Source organism: Corythoichthys intestinalis, chromosome 10 (assembly GCF_030265065.1).
Source record: "Corythoichthys intestinalis isolate RoL2023-P3 chromosome 10, ASM3026506v1, whole genome shotgun sequence".
Classification (NCBI taxonomy): Eukaryota; Metazoa; Chordata; class Actinopteri; order Syngnathiformes; family Syngnathidae; genus Corythoichthys; species Corythoichthys intestinalis.
This window is the reverse complement of record NC_080404.1, coordinates 50,068,098-50,089,495: the sequence shown is the minus strand read 5'-3', so window position 1 is coordinate 50,089,495 and position 21,398 is coordinate 50,068,098. Positions and strand designations below refer to the sequence as shown.

Genomic DNA, 21,398 nt, shown 5'->3' with positions numbered 1-21,398 from the left:
GACACCGTGCCAAAAATATTATTAATAGGGCCGATAATATATTATGTTATCGGATTTATTGGGATGACGTCATAATTCCTATTATCGGACCGATAATTATTGGACCGATATTTATCGTGCACCTCTACCAAAGACGTCTGTTTTCCAGTCATTTTCGCTAGTGTGGGGGAACAAATGTGTTGCGCCCGGGGCTTAGTCATACGTCATTATGGAGGACAAGCACACATAGATATATTATATATACAAAACCAGATGTACTGCTTGCAGTCCAATCAATGGATTTCTATGACGACGTTCTAATCTATACTGTAGTATTATATCTAGAGTAGACAGGGATATTGATGTGTTAAGCAGAGGTACAGGTCAAAGTTAATTCGACCAGAATGCGGTCGTTAATCAAATATTATTTCTGTGCGGCCCGGACTGGTACCGGTCCGCGGCCCGGCGGATGGGGACCCCTGAACTACATGAGTGCATTCCTGGCTTCCTGTGATTGCAATATGCAAATGTTTAATCTTGTGATCTTTGAAGTCGTCCTCAAACCAAACCGAGGTCCTCTTAACCAAAAGCCATGCAATATCATCAAGGCTCTCTCTCTCGAACCCTCATGCACAAACACACCTATGGTGTATTCTTTGTGGTCCAAGCCCTTAGGGTTAGACACTCACAGAAAACAAACACACCTAAAACTCCCCAATGAACAACATCTGAGATTAACCCCCTGCATCACAATGACAAGCTCTCACTGACAGGCAGAGAAGCTGAGGGAGGTCACAAAGTTCAGAGTTCAAAAAGTTCAATGTGATCAACCCATTGAAGGGGGAAAAAAATCCTCCAGCTGCTTACACGTAATGAGCTACAAAAGTAACGCCACTTATATGGGCTCTCCATTGCTGGATACTTTCTTGGAACAGAGATGGAGCCGCCGATACTTTTACCATACTAAGTAAACATCAGCGTTGTTTTTGTGAACGATGACAAGAACAAAAATATTTCGTCATCCAACACTTTTTTCATGACGATGACGAGATGATAAGGAGCTAAAATGTGTTTTGGGAGACTAAAACATAAGACGAATGCCAGTTTTCGTCTGACAAAAATGCCTAACAGTTTCTGTCACATGTTCACAATGTGAGACATTTTATGTGTACCCTAATTTTCGCACTATAAGACGCACCTGACTATAAGCCGCAGCCCACCAAGTTTGGCACGAAAACGGCATTTGTTCATAGATAAGCCGCACTGGACTATAAGCCGCAGCTGTCCTCACTGTATCATGGGATATTAACACCGAAGATATTAACCGGTACAACCTTATTTGATAGCGGCATCATACGACCGACTGTCATAAGACCAAAAGAACCATCATTAAACTTTGAACCAATTAGTGCAAAGTTTTATTGCTTCAAGACGCTCCATTTGGCCATCACTGCTTCCTTGGGGGAGACAGTCAACCTCTGCTTCCACCTGCTGTTGACTGTTGTCATCCAACATGCCTCTTAGCATGCATTGCAGCGCCACAGATGTGAATAACAATCAAAAATCATGTTCTGTGCTAAATATTTCTTCAGTTACTGTTCCAATTGTTTCATCAATTGCTAGTTATGGTATGTGCTAACACTTTATTTGACAGTGGTGCCATAAGACTGTCATTACACAATCATAATTATGACATGTCTCTGTCCTGAGCATTCATGAATGCTTACAACAGATGTCATTAAGTGTTATCCGGCAAATGATCTCACTTTTGAATGGATGCAAAAGATCCAAGATGGACAAAAACTGAGCTAGTGACATAATTTGCCAAATGACACTTAATGACATAAGCATTCAGTAATGTCCATGACAGTGTCGTGTCATAATTTTGATGACCTTATGACAGTCTTATGACACCGCTGTCAAATAAAGTGTTACCTAAAAAAATCAACAAATAAGCCGCACTGAACTATAAACTACGGGTATCAAAACAAAGGAAAAAAGTAGCGGCTTATAGTCCGAAAATTACGGTAGTTAGCTTGCATATAGCAGTGTCTTGTTGTGTCACTCGTGACGTGCTGCGCCCCCCCACCCCCTTCCCGACTCATCAGTGTGTTGTCTCCAGTCTCCACGCAGGCTTGCACACACGGTAAGACTAGTTTTCTTGGCCAAAGAGCGCATGCAATGTTGCTTTAGCCTTCAAAAGTCTTTGCAAAGTGATCATCACACACTATGTGTAACTCTTAGCGTTAGCATAGCATTCGTGTTAGGATTAGGCTAAGGCTAGCGGCGGGCATCCTCTAAACTCTCGGACAACTCATTTTTACAGACAGTTCGTGGCGCCCAGGTGGCTATAATTAATTGAAAATAATGTACTGTTTTCCTGCTAAATGTGTATAATCACCAAGTTGCTGTTGGCGTTGTAGATGCTACGATATGTGTTCATCTGTCAATGTTCATTCGAAATAGTTGGAAACCTTTATTTACCTAATGCTATATCCTGGACAGTCTGAGGAGCAACCGGGTTTGCGAGATGGACCTAAACACAATGTCCCAGAGGTGTTCTATTGGATTTAGGTTAGGCGAACGTGAAGGCCAGTCAATGTTATCAATTCCTTCTTCCTTCAGTAACTGTTGCATACTACAGCCACATGAAGTCGGGCATTGTCATGGACCAGGAGGAACCCAGGTCCCACTGTACAAGCGTAGCTTATGACAATGAGTCCAAGGATTTCATCCCGCTACCTAATAGCAGTCAGGGAGCCATCATCTAACCTGTACAGGTCTGTGTGTCCTTCCAGGGATATGCCTTCCCTGACCATCACTGACCCACCACCACACCGGTCATGCTGAATGATGTTCCAGGCGTCATAATGTTTCCACTCCGGGTTGGGATCTCCGGACCCTTTCACGTCTGTCGCATATGCTCAGGTTGAACCTGCTTTCCTCGGTGAAGAGCACAGAGCCAGTGGCATAGTTGCAAATTCTGGTGGTCTATGGCAAATGCCAATCAAGCTCTATGGTAATTGGCAGTGAGCACAGGGCTCACTACAGGATGTCAGGCCCTCAGGCCATCTTCATGGAGCCTGTTTCTGATTGTTTGGTCAGAAACATTCACACCATTGGCCTGCTGGAAGCCATTTTGTAGGGCTCTGGCAGTGTTCATCCTGTTCTTCCTTGAACAAAGACGTGGATACCGATCCTGCTGAGGGTTTAAGGATCTTCTACAGCCCTGTCCAGCTCTCCTGGAGTATATACCTGTCTCCTGGAATCTCATACAGGACGACAGGTTGGTCCTCTGACTGTTCAGGAACTCAGTGATATGCTGGTCCAGATCTGGGTGGAAATCCCTCAGGAGAATATCCGCCACCTCATCAGGAGCATGACCAGGCGTTGCAGGGGGGGGGTCATTAAAGCATGCAGAGGCCAAACACACTACTAAGCTTCATTTTGACTTGTTTAAACGACATTACATCAAAGTTGAATCAGCCTGTAGTGTGTTTTTTCAATTTCATTTTAAGTATAAATCCAAATCCGGACCTCCATGGGTTGATAGATTTCATTTTCATGGATAATTTTTGTCCCACTTTGTTGTTAGCCCGTTCAACTATGGAAAGAACAAAGTATTTTAAAAAATATTGCATTCATTCAGATCTACAACGTATTATGTTAGTGTTCCCTTTATTTTTTTGAGCAGTATATTTGATAGCTGCAGCCCTACTACAGGGTCCCCCCAGGATTGATAAATCTAAATTAAAGACTTTTAAGACCTTTTTTAATGCCATTTCAACTGAAAATTAATACTTTTCTCGCACCCATTATTTAGATAATATTGAATCATATTAAAAAAATAAAGCACTGAACATCAAATTTAACCTCAATTACTAAAGCCTGAGTTATACTCCCGCGTTGCGGTGACGGCGTAGCGACTACGGTATCATTCGACATTCGATAGTTCTGCGGTGAGGGAACGCGTTGCTCTGTAATTCACCGCCAAGCCACTAGAGGGATGCGGCGTTATGTTTGTACGGTTTTGGGGCATGCTTGTTTACTTCCGCTAGTCGGAGAAAAAAAAAAACAATGCAAGATGGAACTCTTGAAAGTAAATATTCTGCTCATCAACACTGAATAAATATTGAACATACAAATGTTGACGGGCAGGCGACGCAGAAGACGGTTTCGAGGCGGTCTGGCTGACTTTTGATGCCACACAGAGAGTTTTAGACTCGAGTGGAGAGAGCTAGCTGTGGCGGCTAGCTTCAAACTGGCGTCGAGCACTGCGTTCAAGGTCTGCAAAGCCCTCCAGCCTGATTTGTTTGCCGTGTCCTACAACGAGCCAGTGGGAAGCCATAGCAGATTTCTGGCGTCTAGGGAACTTCCCAAACTGCGTTGGGAGGCTTGATTTTAAGGTTATCATGAAAAGCACCGAGGCACTCTCAATCAGTGATGTTGTATTGTGTGTGTAAACTGTCTGTTATTGAAAATTAAAGATCAAAACAACTCTTTTGACACCAAATCTGTGCTTTATTCTTCATATACTTGAAGTGTGACACGTAAACAAGTCACAGACTCACAGCAAACATATGTACACAGTAAATGATGAAGTGCACCAACCAAAAATACGACATAAAGTGTCACCGCTTTGTGTGGCCACTCGATTCCGAACACCCACGTCTCGGTGGTTCTTCCATTTTTTTTTTTCCAATTGCCGACCTTGCCATTTGGCAATCACAATAATAATGTCTTGACGAGACTTGCTCTTCGATGATACTCCCGTCGGCTTGGTGCATTTTTGCGTGTAGAAAATAATGTTTGATTCTATTCTACAATGGCGGTGTTTTCGCGGAAAACCGGAAACAACAGTCTGAGCGGACCAATCACAGTCCGTTTTCGACACGTCATACACGTAGGTGACGCGAAGGTTAGAAAAATCAAGAGGCGCGCGTCAGGCTACGGCGTAGGGTCGTAACTCGATTCTTCCTTGACGGCGTAGGTCTGACGCGGAAGTATAACTCGGCCTTAAGTGTGTTTGACAAAAGAATGCACATTTACTGAAGATACAATTAAAACACATTTAAATATAAGGTCTTTCAGATTTTTTTTTTCCCAGGATAAAATGGATTTGACACTATTTTTGTAAAGCAACTTCAGAAATTACATTTGCAATACAACAGGTTTCCCTTTTAAGAGGACCTAATCAAGGTGGTAGGTTGGTGATTGTCAAGTTGGTCACCTTAACTAGTGATTGTCAAGTTGGTCCCCTTAACTGTAAAGTGCTTGGGGAAATCATGCAATTGGCAGTGAAAGTTTAAAAAACAGCCACTAAATGGCAATAGTTTACCATTAATTACCACAAAATAAAAAATTTACACATGACCATTTCCCTTGGTAATTGTTTTTTTCTAATCAAATTACAGGAAGTATACAAAACACACGTTAAGCCTTTGTTCGCTATTGAAGACATTTCTTTTAATCAGATAGAGAAAATCCCTCCTCTTATTCAATCAAGAAAAACATTTAAATATACCAGGAGGTGTTTTACTATCACCTACATTATAATTTGCCTATCACCATGCCATGTTATTCAGATCAAAGTTACCCCGCACTCGTTCCAATAATAGTGTCAACCGTGTTGTGTATCTGAGGGTGATGGTGGATCTACGACTCCGGTTTATCCATGCTAAGGCTAGTGCACCTGCCAATACCCCATTGAACATGGCTAACTCTTGAGTTAAAACTACGAAATTCATATTCATTCGAAAGGCAAACTGTGCAGAAATACATTATTGCATCTAACACATTTTATGTGGAGAAAATGGCAACTTACTTTGAAATGTTACGCAGGTCCACTGCCTTCGCATGACCCATAAACTGCGACCCAAAGTATCTGGATGCGACTTGGTCGCCGATCCGATACCTCAGATGCTGGTCCAACTGTTTGGACTTGGTTGTCTTGTTGAGGCTTTTGTCGAACAAAACAACTCAGGCATCTGAGCAGTTCCTTACGTTAGCACACAGTACTGTGCGATTGCCTGCTGTTGTGATGTTGATGCTAATGATGCTAACAGCGCGCACGCACAAGGTGCATTATGATTTGTAGTGCAGTGCATCGTAAAAATTCTACACGTCATCTTCGTTATGGATTTAAAAAAAAAAAAAAAAAACATCGGCACGGATATAATTTAGGTTGCACTGAGATGTTTTTCAAAATTATGACCACGGTGAAAAAATTCCAGACTTACGACAACTAATTTAATACTTTTAATACCTTTAATAATGGAAAATTAAATTCAATGCTTTTTAAAAACTTTTAATAACCCGCGGGTACCCTGTACTACCTTAACAACTTGCCAACAGGTTTTTTAGAGTTGCTTCAAACAAACAAACAAAAAAGTCAAAACGTGGTTGAAGCCCACACATACATAGAGATAATGAAGCCTTTTTGAGCTTGATTCCTCACCTTCACTCTGTTAGAGTTAGAATAGACCTGAATCGAGCAAAACGATTACTCAAATAATTCAAGTAAAGGACTTTGATTGTCTAAAAATGGTTCAACATGAGGTGAAATGTCTTGTTTTCATATGTATATTTATAATTGGTCTTTAACTAAAAAAAGGTTTTCTCCAATTACTTGATTAATTGATCGAATTTTCAGTAGAATACTCGATGACTAAAATATTCGATAGCTGCAGCCCTAGACCTGAATACTGAATATCTCCATCTAATCTAGAAGTGATTTTATTTTCTTTTGATGGTAGAAAATGTAAAAGGATGTTGCGTGCTATGGTAGTCTTATTGAGTACACAAAATAAAAGCACTAAAATTGAGAAATAAATGCCATTTTCCTGTTAAAAATGTGCATGGAAGTATGCATGTAAATAGTCAAGCAGGTCTATAGCAACTCAACCTTCACGAAGTTGATGTTACAGTTTCCATGGCCTTTGATTGCAACTAACCGTCTACGCTCCATGTGTGGAAGTGAAACCATTGACTTCGGTTTATTGTTAGCTAAGACACCATATATTGTGAGCATACATGCTCAGAAGTGGCATTAACACAAAAGCACAGAGGACTGAGACACAGAGAGACTAGGTCATGTCGACAGGGGGTAGCAATTTAAAGCTGAGTCGGCATTTTAGGGGTAGTGGGTTAATCCGGCCAGGCTTTTTAGCCATCTATTGAACAGGACAAGGACCCCCAAGGATCCAGGCTTGTCCACACCTCAGGGGTGAGGGATTAGCAAGATAGCAGGGGAAGGTGGTGAAGGTAGACCAGATGTATTGGTGGATGTGTGACACTTTTTTTGTGATGGTGGGGGAGGTAGCATGTCATTCTGAGGGGTGCACATCACTAGGTATGTGTATACTTAGAGGGGTTCCTCTCCTATTTCCAGCAGAAACACAAGCATACCCCAGGGCTGTGACAGGGTCACCTCTGGTCCATTCAGAGCCTCCTCTCAACCAGCCCTAATTGATCTCACGCATTGCTACTCCCAAACATGGGATGGAGAGCAGGGAAGGGGGGAGACGCTTGGCTCATTGTCTAAGGAACGAGATCTCCTCCGCACACATACACACATGGGCATTTAGGTGTGAGGACCCTCCTTAACATGATGCATTACCGTCATCTTAAACTGAGAGCGCTTTTACAAATGGAGAGTTGGTTCAACATAACCTCGTGGACAGTCAACTCTGTTTTCTTTGATGTTTGATCCTGATATGATCTTGTGTTGGAGCTTAATTAGGGTTCCTGTTTTTTCCATGCCGAATCATTGAAATGGTAATAAAACTGTCACCCGCACAACCCACAATTAATAGAGAAGGAAAAAAACTTTAAATTTAGTATCCCGAAGGGGAGCCATTGGTTTGTGCGACATTTGCACTAGGTAGGCTATTGGGTAGGGATGCACGATATCCATTTTTTGAAACCGATACCGATATCGATAACTTCCTGCTCCTCAAAGCCGATATTGATAACAGATAAAAAACATTTTTAAATGTATAACCTGAGTTTTTGAACACATGGAGGTTTAAAAAAAAAAAAAAAAAAACGGTGGTGGATTCAAAATGAATTCGCCTTTGATCTCAATAGATTTTTCATAATGACATGAACAAAACAGTGCGTTTCACCTCTTCACTGCCCGACAGCCAGCTAAGAAGGAATGCACTTCCATAAAGCACAGGGCTTGGTCTTTTCTTGCTTTTATGGGAAGACACTTGTCTTAATATTGTGAAAGTACAACAGAAAAATACATATTCAATACTCAATTTACAACAAACTGCACAATACACTTATATACACAACTATTATATGCATAGCACAGCACACTAGCTTGAGCTACTAAAGTATTGGCTGCCTTCTATAACACAACAACTTATGAAGTTCTGTACATATGACCCTTCACCACAGAAGTAAACATATATTGCACATACACTGGGGAGAACAAGTATTTGATACACTGCCAATGGGTTTTCCCATTGGCAGTGTATCAAATACTTGTTCTCCCCACTGTACATATGTTATAGTAAACATAAAATACTTACATATATTTCCGAGGCGGAAACGTAACAGAAAGCACTCACAATTGTCAATGCTACCGCTAGACACTGCAATGTGTAAGTGAATGAACCAAACTACTGGAACAGAAAATAGATGCAGTGAATTATTCTGACCAGCAGGTGGCAGCAATGCCCCGCAAATGGTCAACTGATTTCCCATACTAGTGTGTACTGTAAACTGTAAAGCCAGCGCAGTACATATTATCGGTCCTATTAATAATGTTATTAGATTTATCGGGATGACGTCATAATTCCTATTATCGGACCGATAATTATCGGACCAATAATTATCGTGCACCAGTAGTACTGGGACACCCCTCTGTTATTGAGAGAGTTGGTACGCTTCGTCAGCTGCGACGGAGGTGCTGCGATTGACGTCATCACTCGAAATTAATATCTCAACAGCTATAAAAAATTCGCCGCACAAACGAAAATTTGACAGTACAAACCTAGCACAAACAAATGCCACCGTTCCGGGTCCATTTTGCAATAAATAGGGGAATGCGTGATGTCATCACTCCAAATTAATATCTCAATATCTATAAAACAATAAGCAGCACAAACGAAAATTTTTACAGCACAAACCAACACAAACGTAGCACAAACAATTTACACCATTTTTAATCAAAATGGGGGGCTGGTTGACCTCAGATTGACCTATAAAAGAATTGTTACCACGCCTGCGAGTGAAAGCCAGAACAATGTTTATTCTTGAGTATCCTGGTAGCCTCCCTTTTTTTCCTCCTCGGACAAAAACTTTTTGTCTCTTTTGTTGTGGGTATGAGGTGTTGTCTACACGCCAACAAGCTGTTTGGGAGGCATACACGGAGAAAACCTTTCCTCACTCACAATCATAAACGCAAACGTCTGGAGTTCGCCAAGCGGTATTGGGGCTTCAACTGGGACCGTGTGCTTTGGTCAGATGAGACCATATTGAGCCAGTGTTTCCCACAGGATTTTAGGAGACTGTGGTGGGAGGGTCTCTGACCATAGGATTTTTTGAAACTGTGGTGGTGGGCTGCATCGGAGTCGGACAGCCACACCATGTCGTGCCACGGCGATTTTTTTTTTTTTTTTTTTTTTCCCCCCAACAAGAACCATAACAAAGATATATTTGAAATATTTCATTAGCTAGGCTAATGTTATAGCTCTCAGCTACGGTACATGTATGGAAAATGCGTTGCTGATTACAGCTACGTTACCCTATGTAATAATGCGACTTTTTTTCTCGTAGCAATAGTACGACTTACATCTCGTAGTGACTCAGGGTTGGCAACCCAAACTGTTGAAAGAGCCATATTTGAAAAAAAAAAAAAAAAACTGATACAGTATGTCTGGAGCAGCAAAAAATTAAAAGCCTTGTACAAGCCTTATAATTATCAATACTAGCTATATTAGCCTACTATAAAAATGACTAAGTTGGCTAGAAATACATAATTAGCCTTCATGATTAAATGTTTATTTTCCCTGCAGTGGATCCTATAGCGCACCACGTGACTACTCTGTTGTACGATGACACCACAAGTTTAACTTCATTACAATATTAATGAATTGAAAGAATGTTTGTATCATGTTTGTCCTCCTAGAAATCCTATTAAAACAAAAAATATATTTCCCTCCCCCATCTTTTTCCATTAAAAAAAAAAAAAAAAAAAGCTCCGAAGCAGCACTAAAGAGCCGCATGCGGCCCAAGAGCCGCGGGTTTCAGACCGCCGTCGTAGCCCTCCTTTTTCCTTTTTATTTGACCCTCATAAGTACTACATTACCACAACAATAACAGTCCTTCTGTCAACTGACCCATTTACAGGACTGGGGGAATTCTAATGGCCGTGTAAAGAGTTTTTCTTGATTCGGTGAGAAGGTGAATAGTTTTTTCCCCGTTGTTCGTGAACTAAATTTCCACACAAACGCACATCGAGGTACCATTAACTTAGCAAGGAGAGGTATGAGAGTCATTTTTCGAGTGTCCCAGAGCTCGCGAAATTGAGGGGTGGGGGGGCACATTTATCCAACTCCTGTCTGAAGTTGGCGCGTCGGTGTTGTGCCGAAAAAAAGCCACTCCACGCGAAATGTTCCCCCGACGGGAGCGCCCACACGTCACTCGTACAAACAGCCTTTTCTTACCAATCGATGGACACGGAAACGACGTTCTTGTACCGTGAATATGTATCATTTTACTCTGCTTGAACTAATAAATACTTTACTGTGACCAACGCTCTGAAAATAGAGCAAGGCTTTATTTTGGGCCCCGCCTCTCCGCGCGAGTACAATCAAAGTTTGCTTTCCGTCCAAGACGGCCGTCCACCGCTCACTTTTGCCGAAAAGTCCGATCGGATATGGGGAAGAAGGAGAGAAGTCTGTATTTGCTTACCCACTTGATTGTGGTAACAATAATAAAGAAAAACAATAACAAAATAACAGCGGGCTGCTAAGACATGCGACCGCTATCTCTCGCTATCTCGCTCGTTCTCCCATTCTTCCTACTCGTTCCCCTTGCGTCTCTTAAATAAATAAATAAATAAAATACTACTCTAAAATGCTGCTCTCGCTCGCGCGGGTAGTAGAGTGGAGTGGGCTACAGCTGTGTAATCGGCTGACTGACGCATCTGATTAGTTGTTTTTTTTTTCCCGGCCTTGGGGGGGGGGGGGGGGGGGGGGGCAAACGAGACTGTGGCGGGCTCAAACCCGCCACAGTCTCGTTCATTGGTGGGAAACACTGTGAGCTTTTTGGCAACAAACACTCTAAGTGGGTCTGGCGCGCCACGAAAGATGCGCATGCTGAAAAGCACCTCACACCCACTGTGAAGTATGGGGGTGGGTCAGTGACGCTGTGGGGCGGTTTCGCTTCCAAAGGCCCTGGGAACCTTGTTAGGGTGCATGGCATCATGAATGCTTTGAAATACCAGGACATTTTAAATCAAAATCTGTTGCCCTCTGCCCGAAAGCTGAATGTGGGTCTTCACTGGGTCTTTCAGCAAGACAATGACCCTAAACATATGGCCAAATCTACACAGAAATGGTTCACCAGACACAAAATCAAACTCCTCCCATGGCCATCTCAGTCCCCAGACCTCAACCCCATTGAAAACCTGTGGGGTGAGCTGAAGAGGAGAGTACAGAGGAGAGGACCCAGGTCTCTGGATGATTTAGAGAGATTCTGCAAAGAGGAATGGCTGAAGATCCCTCTTTCTGTCTTTTCCCATCTTGTGAAACATTATAGGAGAAGATTAGGTGCTGTTTTGTTGGCAAAAGGGGTTTGTACAAAGTATTAACACCAGGGGTGCTAATAATTGTGACACACATTATTTGATGTCAAATAATTATTTCTTTATGTGGGATTTTTCCCCACTGAACAAATGGACTTGTATTGAAGGTTGGATTTTTCTTGTTTTTTCCATTACGGTCCCATATTATTTAGAGAAAATATATATGTATTAGAAGCTAAAGAACACATAATTATTATAAATCCAATAATTATGGAGAGCACTGTAAAAGAGTTGTCATTCAACTAGTTGTCAGTCGACATATCATCACAAATGTTATAAAAAATATTTAATAAAGGTTGAAAAGCTACCTAATGTTGCTTTAAGTACAGTAACGTTACATTCCACCACTGAACATTTCACCAATTGGTTGCCAATTATCATGATGGATCGCCACTAGTTTTAAGCATGGGCTATTTCAGGATTCCTAATTGACATACATTCACTCACATTTGGAGTAATTTACTGTAGATGTGCTCTCAACCAAATTCTAAACGGATCTGTAAATGACCTCGCTATAGTGATGCGTCCATGCAGAGGGAAAGAAAGGCGAATCACCTCTGGCATGTCCACCCACACCCCCCACCGTCCTAGCCTTCTTCTCCCTTGTTCAATAGATGCTCTCATCTCCGGCTGTGCTAATCCACCAGTCGAGTGAGGAACTCACTTGCCCATCTGTCCAAGCACAACACCAGCTGAGAGGAAGTAGAAACACAGGGGAATACTACAAGTGGGGTGGTACAGTAAGAAGTCCCCTCAACTCCTACAAAGCATGATGACAATGGTATTTCTATTTGACGGTATTGTCTTCTTGGCAGAGTTTATGCATAAAAGTGACTACTTTTGTGTAAACCTGGTGTTGTTTTCGTGGGGGAAATCGCCTCTGGCCACAGCATTCACCCTTGACCCAGACTCCTGTGGTGCCATCTGGCTGGTTAACGCTAACCTACATAATCTTTGACATGGCATGGCTTTTAAGCATGGCTAGGCACAGAAGGAGGCATTTCATGAATGGACCGCAAGTGTGGGGAGCCTGTCAAGCAAAATTGCACTTTAACGTGAATGGAAGTCGGTAAAGTTTACAACTTCAAATGGATCAGTACCAAAGTTAACTGACAAACTAATCAGGATTTTTTGACAAGCACTTTTGACTAGGGATGTCCCGATCGCACATTTTTGCACCTGAAGGGAATAGGTACCATTCTCGAACGCACCATATAATTGTTTGCATTAGTCTAACACATTTATTTAACTATAGTTTAAGCAGACTTCACTCAGTGGCCTTGACACAGTAAAGTGAATCACCTTATTGGGGCTCCTGAAGGAGAAATGGAAAAATGGTACCGTTTCTCGTAGGCACCATCTAACTGTTTGCATTACTCGCACACACGTAATATAATCAATCAGGGAATAGTATCATTTCTCATAATCACTGTAGGACTGCACTACTCTAACACACCTAATGTAAAATAAATAGCACACCATAGTTTAAAGAATCAGAATAGATACACGACGCCATCTTATCACAGAAGCCCAACGTGTGCGCCACGAGCAAGATTGACGCACCAACTCTGGCAATCAGTTCTCCCGACAAACGAACAAGGACAAAGACTAGCGCGCTTTGTCCTAAAACAAGTAGTGCCAGCCTGGATAACAAAGTTGATAGCAGGCGCTTGTGACGTCAAGACCAGCATCGGTCGCTGTGGCAACCACATCCCATCCACGCATGAACCTAAACAGCCCAAAACCGGCCAGAAAGGGATGATCCCAAAGCAACGCCCGAACACACCTTCGGCCGGCCCACTACACCACGGACTTAAAAAACACTGGACACTGAGATAAGACAGATTTACTGCTCGGAAAAAAATTTTTATGTAGCCTTGCTTTGGATTCAGCATTGTTCCCTCCGTCGTCTGTTTTTGCCTTGTTTTTGACCATTGTCGACGAATAAATTGTCAACGTGTTTTTGGTGAGTCCTCTTCAAACTTTTGAAACATGAAGTCAGTAAAAAGGGTTAAAATAAGAAGAGAACGCGCGGAGTTTTGTTTCCTCCCGGTTTGGCTCGCGGGGGCGGTAAACAGCGGAGCACCAGTTCCGTTCGGCTGCCGCCGTTCCCGTGCAGCTTTGGCCGGGGGGCACTAAATTCCAACACACCCGAGTCTGAGACCGGGTCACCTGATTTTGAGAATTTGCCTATACAGAGTCACGATCAGATACTTGAAAAAAGTTTTTATTTTTATTTTTTTTATTTTTTTTTTTTTTGAACAAAAGTTCACAACACGTTGTCAGGGAAGTTCATTTTTGAACCCCAAGACAAGTATCAATCAATAGCTCAAATGAGAGAAAAGAATCAGACCCAGCCAAGGATTGCCTGCTTCGAAGACTTTATAAACAAGATATGGCGGAAAACACTCAGGTGACTTGAAGTTCCGCTCTGAGACCCCCAATTTAGCCAACTTTCAAAATTGTCCGATATGCATGTGTGATACATCATTGGAAAGCTTAAAATCTCAATTTTCTGGGGGAAGAAAATTTTGAGCAGGAGGGCTTTTTTTTTTTTTTTTAAATATTTTTTAAACAGCAAAACCCTATCTGGAGGTGAGAGCACGCGAGAACAGAATTACAGATGCCACGACTTTAACGAGATATTATCGCGTACCTACTTTGTTTCAATCCAAAAACTCCATGTAGCATGTATCACTGAGTGTCAAGACACAGCTGTGAATGGCCACAGCTGGATTTTTGGGGGATTTGATGGGTGAAACATGGTAATATAACAAAGGCCGCGATGCAGAAATCGCAGACATCAAGGAGTGGTCGAGATTTTCTTTTTCATATATTTACCCTTTTAAATGTTTTTCTAAACTTTTTTTGTTTGGATCAATTATTTATCATCTAACATATCGGAGAAAATAACAGTAACAAAAAAATATATAATTAAGCGATAGGTATGAGGTAGATATCCGTGACTTTTTTACGGACGCAATTTTTTTCATTGTGACATAATTTGTTTAAATGTTTAAAATATGTGAGTGAATAGTTTTTTAAAGTCTTTTTTTTTATTCTATTTTTTTTTTATAAACGAAATATGAGACATCAATGAATGATTCTAAGCTAAAAACGACATACATTTTGAACAGTAAATTAATTACCTTTGTTTTATGGCTGGGTCAAAACAAAAGCGGTTGCGCGACGTCTGTAAATGGGGGTTTTCAGGATAAAACGGACAAATTAAAAATAGTCTGGGGGCTTAATGTGCCATGAATCTGCTATGGCAGCATATAGACATATTGTTCTATCAAACACAACAGTTGTTTTAGCTTAAAATACATCAGTTTTTTTTAAAAGAGGAGTGCAAGAGCAGAAACTGCTTTTTCAGTCTTGTCTGTGTTTTCCACCATATATATCAAGGATACAAATGGTGTGATCCAGTCAAGTGATGTGATTACGCAGAAGTACAAGGAGATAATACAAGTCAAGCCTCTATATACTGAAAAAAGGGCGTTGCTTACTATGAAACGATACCGTCTACGAAAACGAAAGTTAACCTTATTACAGGGAAACTCTGGTGATTTTCCACAGAAAAACATCCTGAGTTAGGACCTTGGAAACTAGCTGTGGCTGGTACAAGGTGGAGTCAAATTGGGTAAGGCAGTCCACAGTTACCCATTGTAAAATGTTCAAAGGAATACATGGAGCACATGAACATAGATAGAGTCTCACACGAAAGCATAAAAGCACATATAGTTTCACAGCAGTTAATGTTTGTGTTTTTATAAGCATGAATAAAATATTCTTTCACAAATGTTACTAGAGGTGGGACAAAATATCGTTTGGCGATATATCGCGATCATTATGTCAAGATCCGAGTATCGATACTTTAGATCAGTGGTTCTTAACCTTGCTAAAGGTACCGAACCACACAAGTTTCACATGTGGATTCACCGAACCCTTCACGATTAGATAATGAAGCTTTTTTTGGTAACAATTTATAATAACTATCCGTAGTTAATAGATCATTAGTAAACTGTTAATAAATGATTTATTGTTGATTTGTGAAGTATTTGCTAACAGTTTGTTAAGCATTTAAAGGGTGTTCCAATATGGTTGACCCCGTTCTAAATGCCCATGCTAGTTGATGGATCTTAATAAAACTATATACACTTTATGTTGAAGGTCATACGTTTTATTGGTTAAATATACAAAGAAAAGTACCAATATTTGTTGGTTCTATGGCAGATTTTCATAAATGTGCAACATGAGCGCTGCCTGCAAAATGCCTTATCAAAATGCCTTTTCTTTTGAAGTGAACAGCTTTTCTTAACCTGAAAAGATAGAAATGCCAAACGTTACAGACAAAAACTTGAAACATTTCTACACAAACTGTGTTTCAGGTTAAGAACACCCTGTAAATGCTTAACAAACTGTTAACAAATACTTCACAAATCAACAATAAATCACTTATCAACAGTTTACTTATGATCTATTAACTAGTAAAACGAATCGTTATTATAAAGTATTACCTTTTTTTTTTTTTTCAAATTCAAAACCGATATATCTAAGCTAGCAAGCTAGTAACCTAGCGAATTCCCATTCAAAATTCTTCTCATTTTAACAGCATGTTTTATAAACAAGTCCAAATTTGCGACCATGCTGCCCATTGGTCTGTTATTTTCCTTCATACCAAGTGCGAGTCAACCTTTAATTGAGCCAAACCAGTTTCTACTCCCGTTAGATCAAGGACTAGCAGTTAAAAGAAATGGATTAAGCCTGTAAACTGGGAGCCAACCAGTCTAAAACCTGGTCTAAAACACCACTTTGCCTAAGTTTAATCAGCGTAGGAAAATAGGGCTCTGCGTTTCTTTGCCTTTGCCGAAACCCTTAAGCCTGAGTTATGCTTCTGCATTGCAGTGACACCGTAGCGACGATGTAGACCCTACGAATTGTTGTTTTCCAATGATTTTTTTTCATGTAATACTTTGACCTAACAAAAATATAATGAAGAAATCTGATAATGTTTCCAACTAAAAAGTTATATAAATGTTATAATTTCAAGAATTTAGACAAGTTTAATGTGAACAAAGTCCTAAAAGATTAATTGGTTGTAGTGCTGCAACGATTAATCGATTAACTGGAGTATTCGATCAGAAAAAAAGTATTCGAATTAAATTTTGCTGCCTCGAGTATTCGTTTAATTAAAGTGGCATGGTTTGTTTTTAAAGTGTTAGCCTTTAGTTTTATTGATTTGGGCAGATACACTGCCCTCTAGTGGCAACAGTGAATATGACATAACTCATTTCACGTAGCATAATCCTGCTGCTCCCTGTTAAGACCAACATAAGCTAAGTTTTTGTTTGAGCTAATGTTTTTTTTAATGAATTTGTAATTTAGTTTAAAGGAATATTTAGCCATTTTTTGTGGGAATATGTGTTTGAACTATTTGTTAAGAGCATTGTTTAAAAAAAGTTGGCATTTTATAGCATTTAAAATAGCGGACTTTTGCTATATAAGTTAGCCAATTGTTCTTTTGTTGTACATATATCCTCATTTATTTATTTATTTATTTTTTATACCGTTTGAGGCTCAGGTCAGGTATTTTAATTTGTTATGTTCCTTATCCGATTCTTCGAACTAACAAGTTCATGGAATAATCGACTACTCAAATAATAGATAGCTGCAGGCCTAATTGGTTGTCAAAATAGTTGTCGATTAATTTGCTAATTGATTAATTGTTGCACCTCTACACTTCAACATACACTTTTTTGTGGTTTGCATCACAATTTTAATAAATACAGTATGACTTATTTTCTCTTCATTTTAAAATGTTAAAATCTGTTGCGTGTACCCCAAAATTAGAAAATGCCAGGTCAAAATCCAGCAAGAGAGAACAATTAATTTGTAGTAAAATATTTCCAGCAGAGTTATGTCGACACGAAAAGTATCTGGTAGCTATTAAACTCCAGCAGAGAAGCATTTATTGCACCCAAAAAGAGTCCTTATACTTTTTCCTTTGAATCCACTCATCATAACAATACACTTGAGTAAAAAAAAAAAATCCTGTCCACTTCCGTGAAAAGGGCATTTGAAGGGGAGCACATGATATACCAAACAACATCAAAGCGTCAATCATTTGCTTAGTTGAACACAGCATGTGGCTCACTCAACATTGCGGTTTGGAAAGTGTGTCAGGTGGATAATAGCGTATAATAACACATGACAGTTAGTAAAGTAAGCAAGTCAAAGAGTACTCACAGACATTGCCCGTGTTGTCAAAGCTGTTGAGCACTTCATTAACTCGGAGAGGACCCAGGTTGTCCCTATGACATTGAACATAAGCCTGATCATATTTCAATTCCACCGTACGTTGACATCCACTCAAGTGAGCATACCTGAGGAAGGCACTGTGCTCAGGAAAGAAGGCACTTCTGTACTCAACCCACTGCTCCTCCGAAGTGTCGTGGGACGCGGGCCTCGTCCTAACGAAGAGGTCGAAGGTGGCAAACCTACGGACAGATGCCTGTTTGACCTCTGCGTTGTCCAACTGCTTCTTACGCAAAACCTGAAAAGGAAGGAAAAAGTGGATTCCTTTCGAAAACAAGCATTTTGCCTGAGCTGAAATCAAATTTTTAAAAAATTAAAATTTGTTGTTAAAACCATCAAATTCAATTGTAGAATTTCAGTGAAAGAATTTGTCTGTGTATGTTTGTCTTGTAATGCAAACGAAAATTTGTGCGGCACAAATGTAGCACTAACATTTTCGACCAGTTTGGAGTGAATTGGGAAATGTGGGGGGGCTGTGACGTCACATGATTAAACAAAAAATGAAACATTAATATCTCAAAATCCATACTTCACAAACGAAAATGTTTACGGCACAAACGTTTGCGACCGGTTTGAAGCTAATTGGATAATGTGGGGGGGGGGGGGTTCTGGTGACCTCAGATTAGGGCCGGGCGATATGGCCCTAAGTACGTATCACGGTAAATTGAGCAAATTTACCTCGATAACGATGAAATTCGCCCAAGCAAACTGTTATATAATTTGAAAATCTGAATCAATGCATGAAATACAAATTAACTGTTTCTCGTTGATTTATTTACCAGCTTTAAATTTAACATATTTAACAATTGTACATGCGTTCTAAACATTAAGTATACAAAACTTTCTTGTAAACAATAAGAATTCAAGTATGAACATTTGTAATAGGGCTGCAGCTAGGGATGGGAATCGAAATCCGATTCCAATTCGGAACCGGTTCCGAGTGTTTCGAGGCCTCGACATCACAATGAAAAAGCCTTAACGATCCCTTTAACGATTCCTAAAGACGCGTATTGCGTCGTGACGTGTCTTGTTGTCCAGACGCATCAAACTAGCATGGCGCCAAGAACCACTCGCTCCAAAGTTTGACTACACTTCACCAGGAAAGAGTGTGAAAATGAAAGGTTACGACGGGTAAGCACGAGCATTGCAGCCATAAACATAACAATGACAGCACGTAGGTTCAAACGCTCGAAAGTGTGTCTTCACTTCACGAGGAAAAATTACAACAAAGCGACTTGCAGTCATTGCAAGGTGGAGGTAACTGCATCGGGAGGGAATACGACTGCGCTGTCCTCACAGAGAGGCTAAAGCTCAGTTCTGGCTATACAGCTAGCTAAACTCCCAAATGACGATGTAGAAGACGTTGGTATAATTTGCTGACTTTATTCAACCATCACTTGAAGAGTGAAACTAAGAATAGAAATGAAACAAATCAATTTCGTCCCCAATAACAAACAGGTTTGCATCAACGTAAATCAGCGATGATTAGCTGCTAATAACAGTATGGTTAGCATTCGTTCGCTAGCATTAGCACATCGTTCAAACCACTACACAACTGGATTTAAGTGTCCGATCGCGAGTGGAAACACAACAACAACAACACAAAAGATGATACATACAGGCGTTGCCTCTGTAGATATTAACATTAACAAAGAACGTAGGCTCGTAGAAGTGTTTCCCTCTCTCACTTCGCTCGCTCACTCGCTTGGATGCGGCATTTCTTCGGGTGCCCAAACTGCGGTCCGCGGCCCAAATACGGCCCGCCTCCACATTTGGTCCGGCCATTTTTAATTTTTTTTTTTTCTCAATCGTGTTATTTATTTCCTGGCCTTTTTCCTTGAAGAATTCAGAGAGGGTTATTTGGTTATTATCTATTTAATTAATAGTGTTTTTATTATTAATTATTATTATTTTATAATTATTTTTATTTTGTTTACTTTCATTCCGTGAAGAATCCAGAAAGGGTTATTTGATTGTGGCTTTCTGAAAAACAATAATTTTTTACATTTATGCACTTCTGCAATCGTCACACTTTTTCTGTTACAAACTGACCCCGGCCCCTCATCAGAGAAGGGAAAAGTTATGTGGCCCTCACAGGAAAAAGTTTGGGGACCCCTGCTTTAACACATATTGCCAAAGGCAGAACAACAACCTATCTGCCAATATATACCCATATTTTTTATTTCTATTAGATAAATGTTTCAGTAAAATGTTACACATTCTTGTGTATTTGCCACTTATTGCCACAGTTAACATTGAGGCTTTGGGCCTCTTTTGATTTTGTTGTGAGTTTGTAAGGTTGTGAGTTCTGATTAAACAAACTCGATGCCAATCAAAACGTTTGTTCTTTTTCCCCAAATTAGGATCGATAAAGAATCGAATCGTTAAGCAATATCGATAATGGAATCGGAATCGTAAAAATCCTATCAATTCCCATCCCTAGCTGCAGCTATCGAATATTTTAGTAATCGAGTAATCGACTGAAAATTCTATCGATTAATCGAGTAATCGGATAAAACATTTTTTTTAGTTAAAGCGCAATTATACATATAGATGGGAAAACAAGACATTTCATGTAATGCTGAACCATTTTCAATCAATCAATGTCTTTATTTTCGATGTACATTGTTAAAAACAGCCAACAATTGCATCTCAAATGTGACTTAAAAAAAGACTAATTCACTGCTTTCACTCCAAAAACTTTTAGATCTTATAGAAAATATATATATATATTTCTTACCTAAAAATGTCATTACGCTTGATAACACACGACTTAAAAGTTAGGTGTTTTTCCTACGTGTTTCAATTGAATTTCCACTTGTGTCAAGCTATAAGTTTTAGTTAAGTTTTAAGTTAGTCTAAACTGTAAGTCCTGATGGGATTTTGAGTTTTTGGAGTGTTCAAAATAAATGCTGTGCTGTATTGGAGCACATTAGGCACCAGTGCTACTTGGTGTTTTATCCAGCAATGAATACTGAGCTAAAATTGACAGTTAGCATTATTATGTTTTTATTTTACACCCTAATCACTCTACAGCGCGTTTTCACAGATTTAAAAAAGCCTGTATGTAAGATTTAGCCACGCATCGACAGTGGTCATAATGAATAGAAACCTAGCACTCCGCAGGGATAACGTTACGTGAGCGAGCGAAAATAACGTTAATCTTATTTATGAGCGCTGAGAAGTGTACTGCTTTAAGATGGCGGCTGTTTTACTAACGCCGCCGAGTCGGTCTTTTCGCATCTAGTTCTACGTACATGTGATATCTATGACACGCATC

The 21,398-nt window shown here is 40.1% G+C and overlaps 1 protein-coding gene across 2 annotated transcripts in view; it reads right to left on the bottom strand.

The window, feature by feature from the left end:
• The window catches only part of camkmt (calmodulin-lysine N-methyltransferase), a 323,839-nt gene that overhangs the window by 298,189 nt on the left and 4,252 nt on the right, over positions 1-21,398 (bottom strand). For both annotated transcript variants that reach the window (XM_057849062.1, XM_057849061.1), the window contains exons 2-3: positions 18,187-18,356; positions 18,050-18,114 (exon numbers count right to left, since the gene is read on the bottom strand). In XM_057849062.1, coding sequence (XP_057705045.1) covers positions 18,050-18,114; positions 18,187-18,356 — 235 coding nt within the window. The remainder of the gene's footprint in view (positions 1-18,049; positions 18,115-18,186; positions 18,357-21,398) is intronic.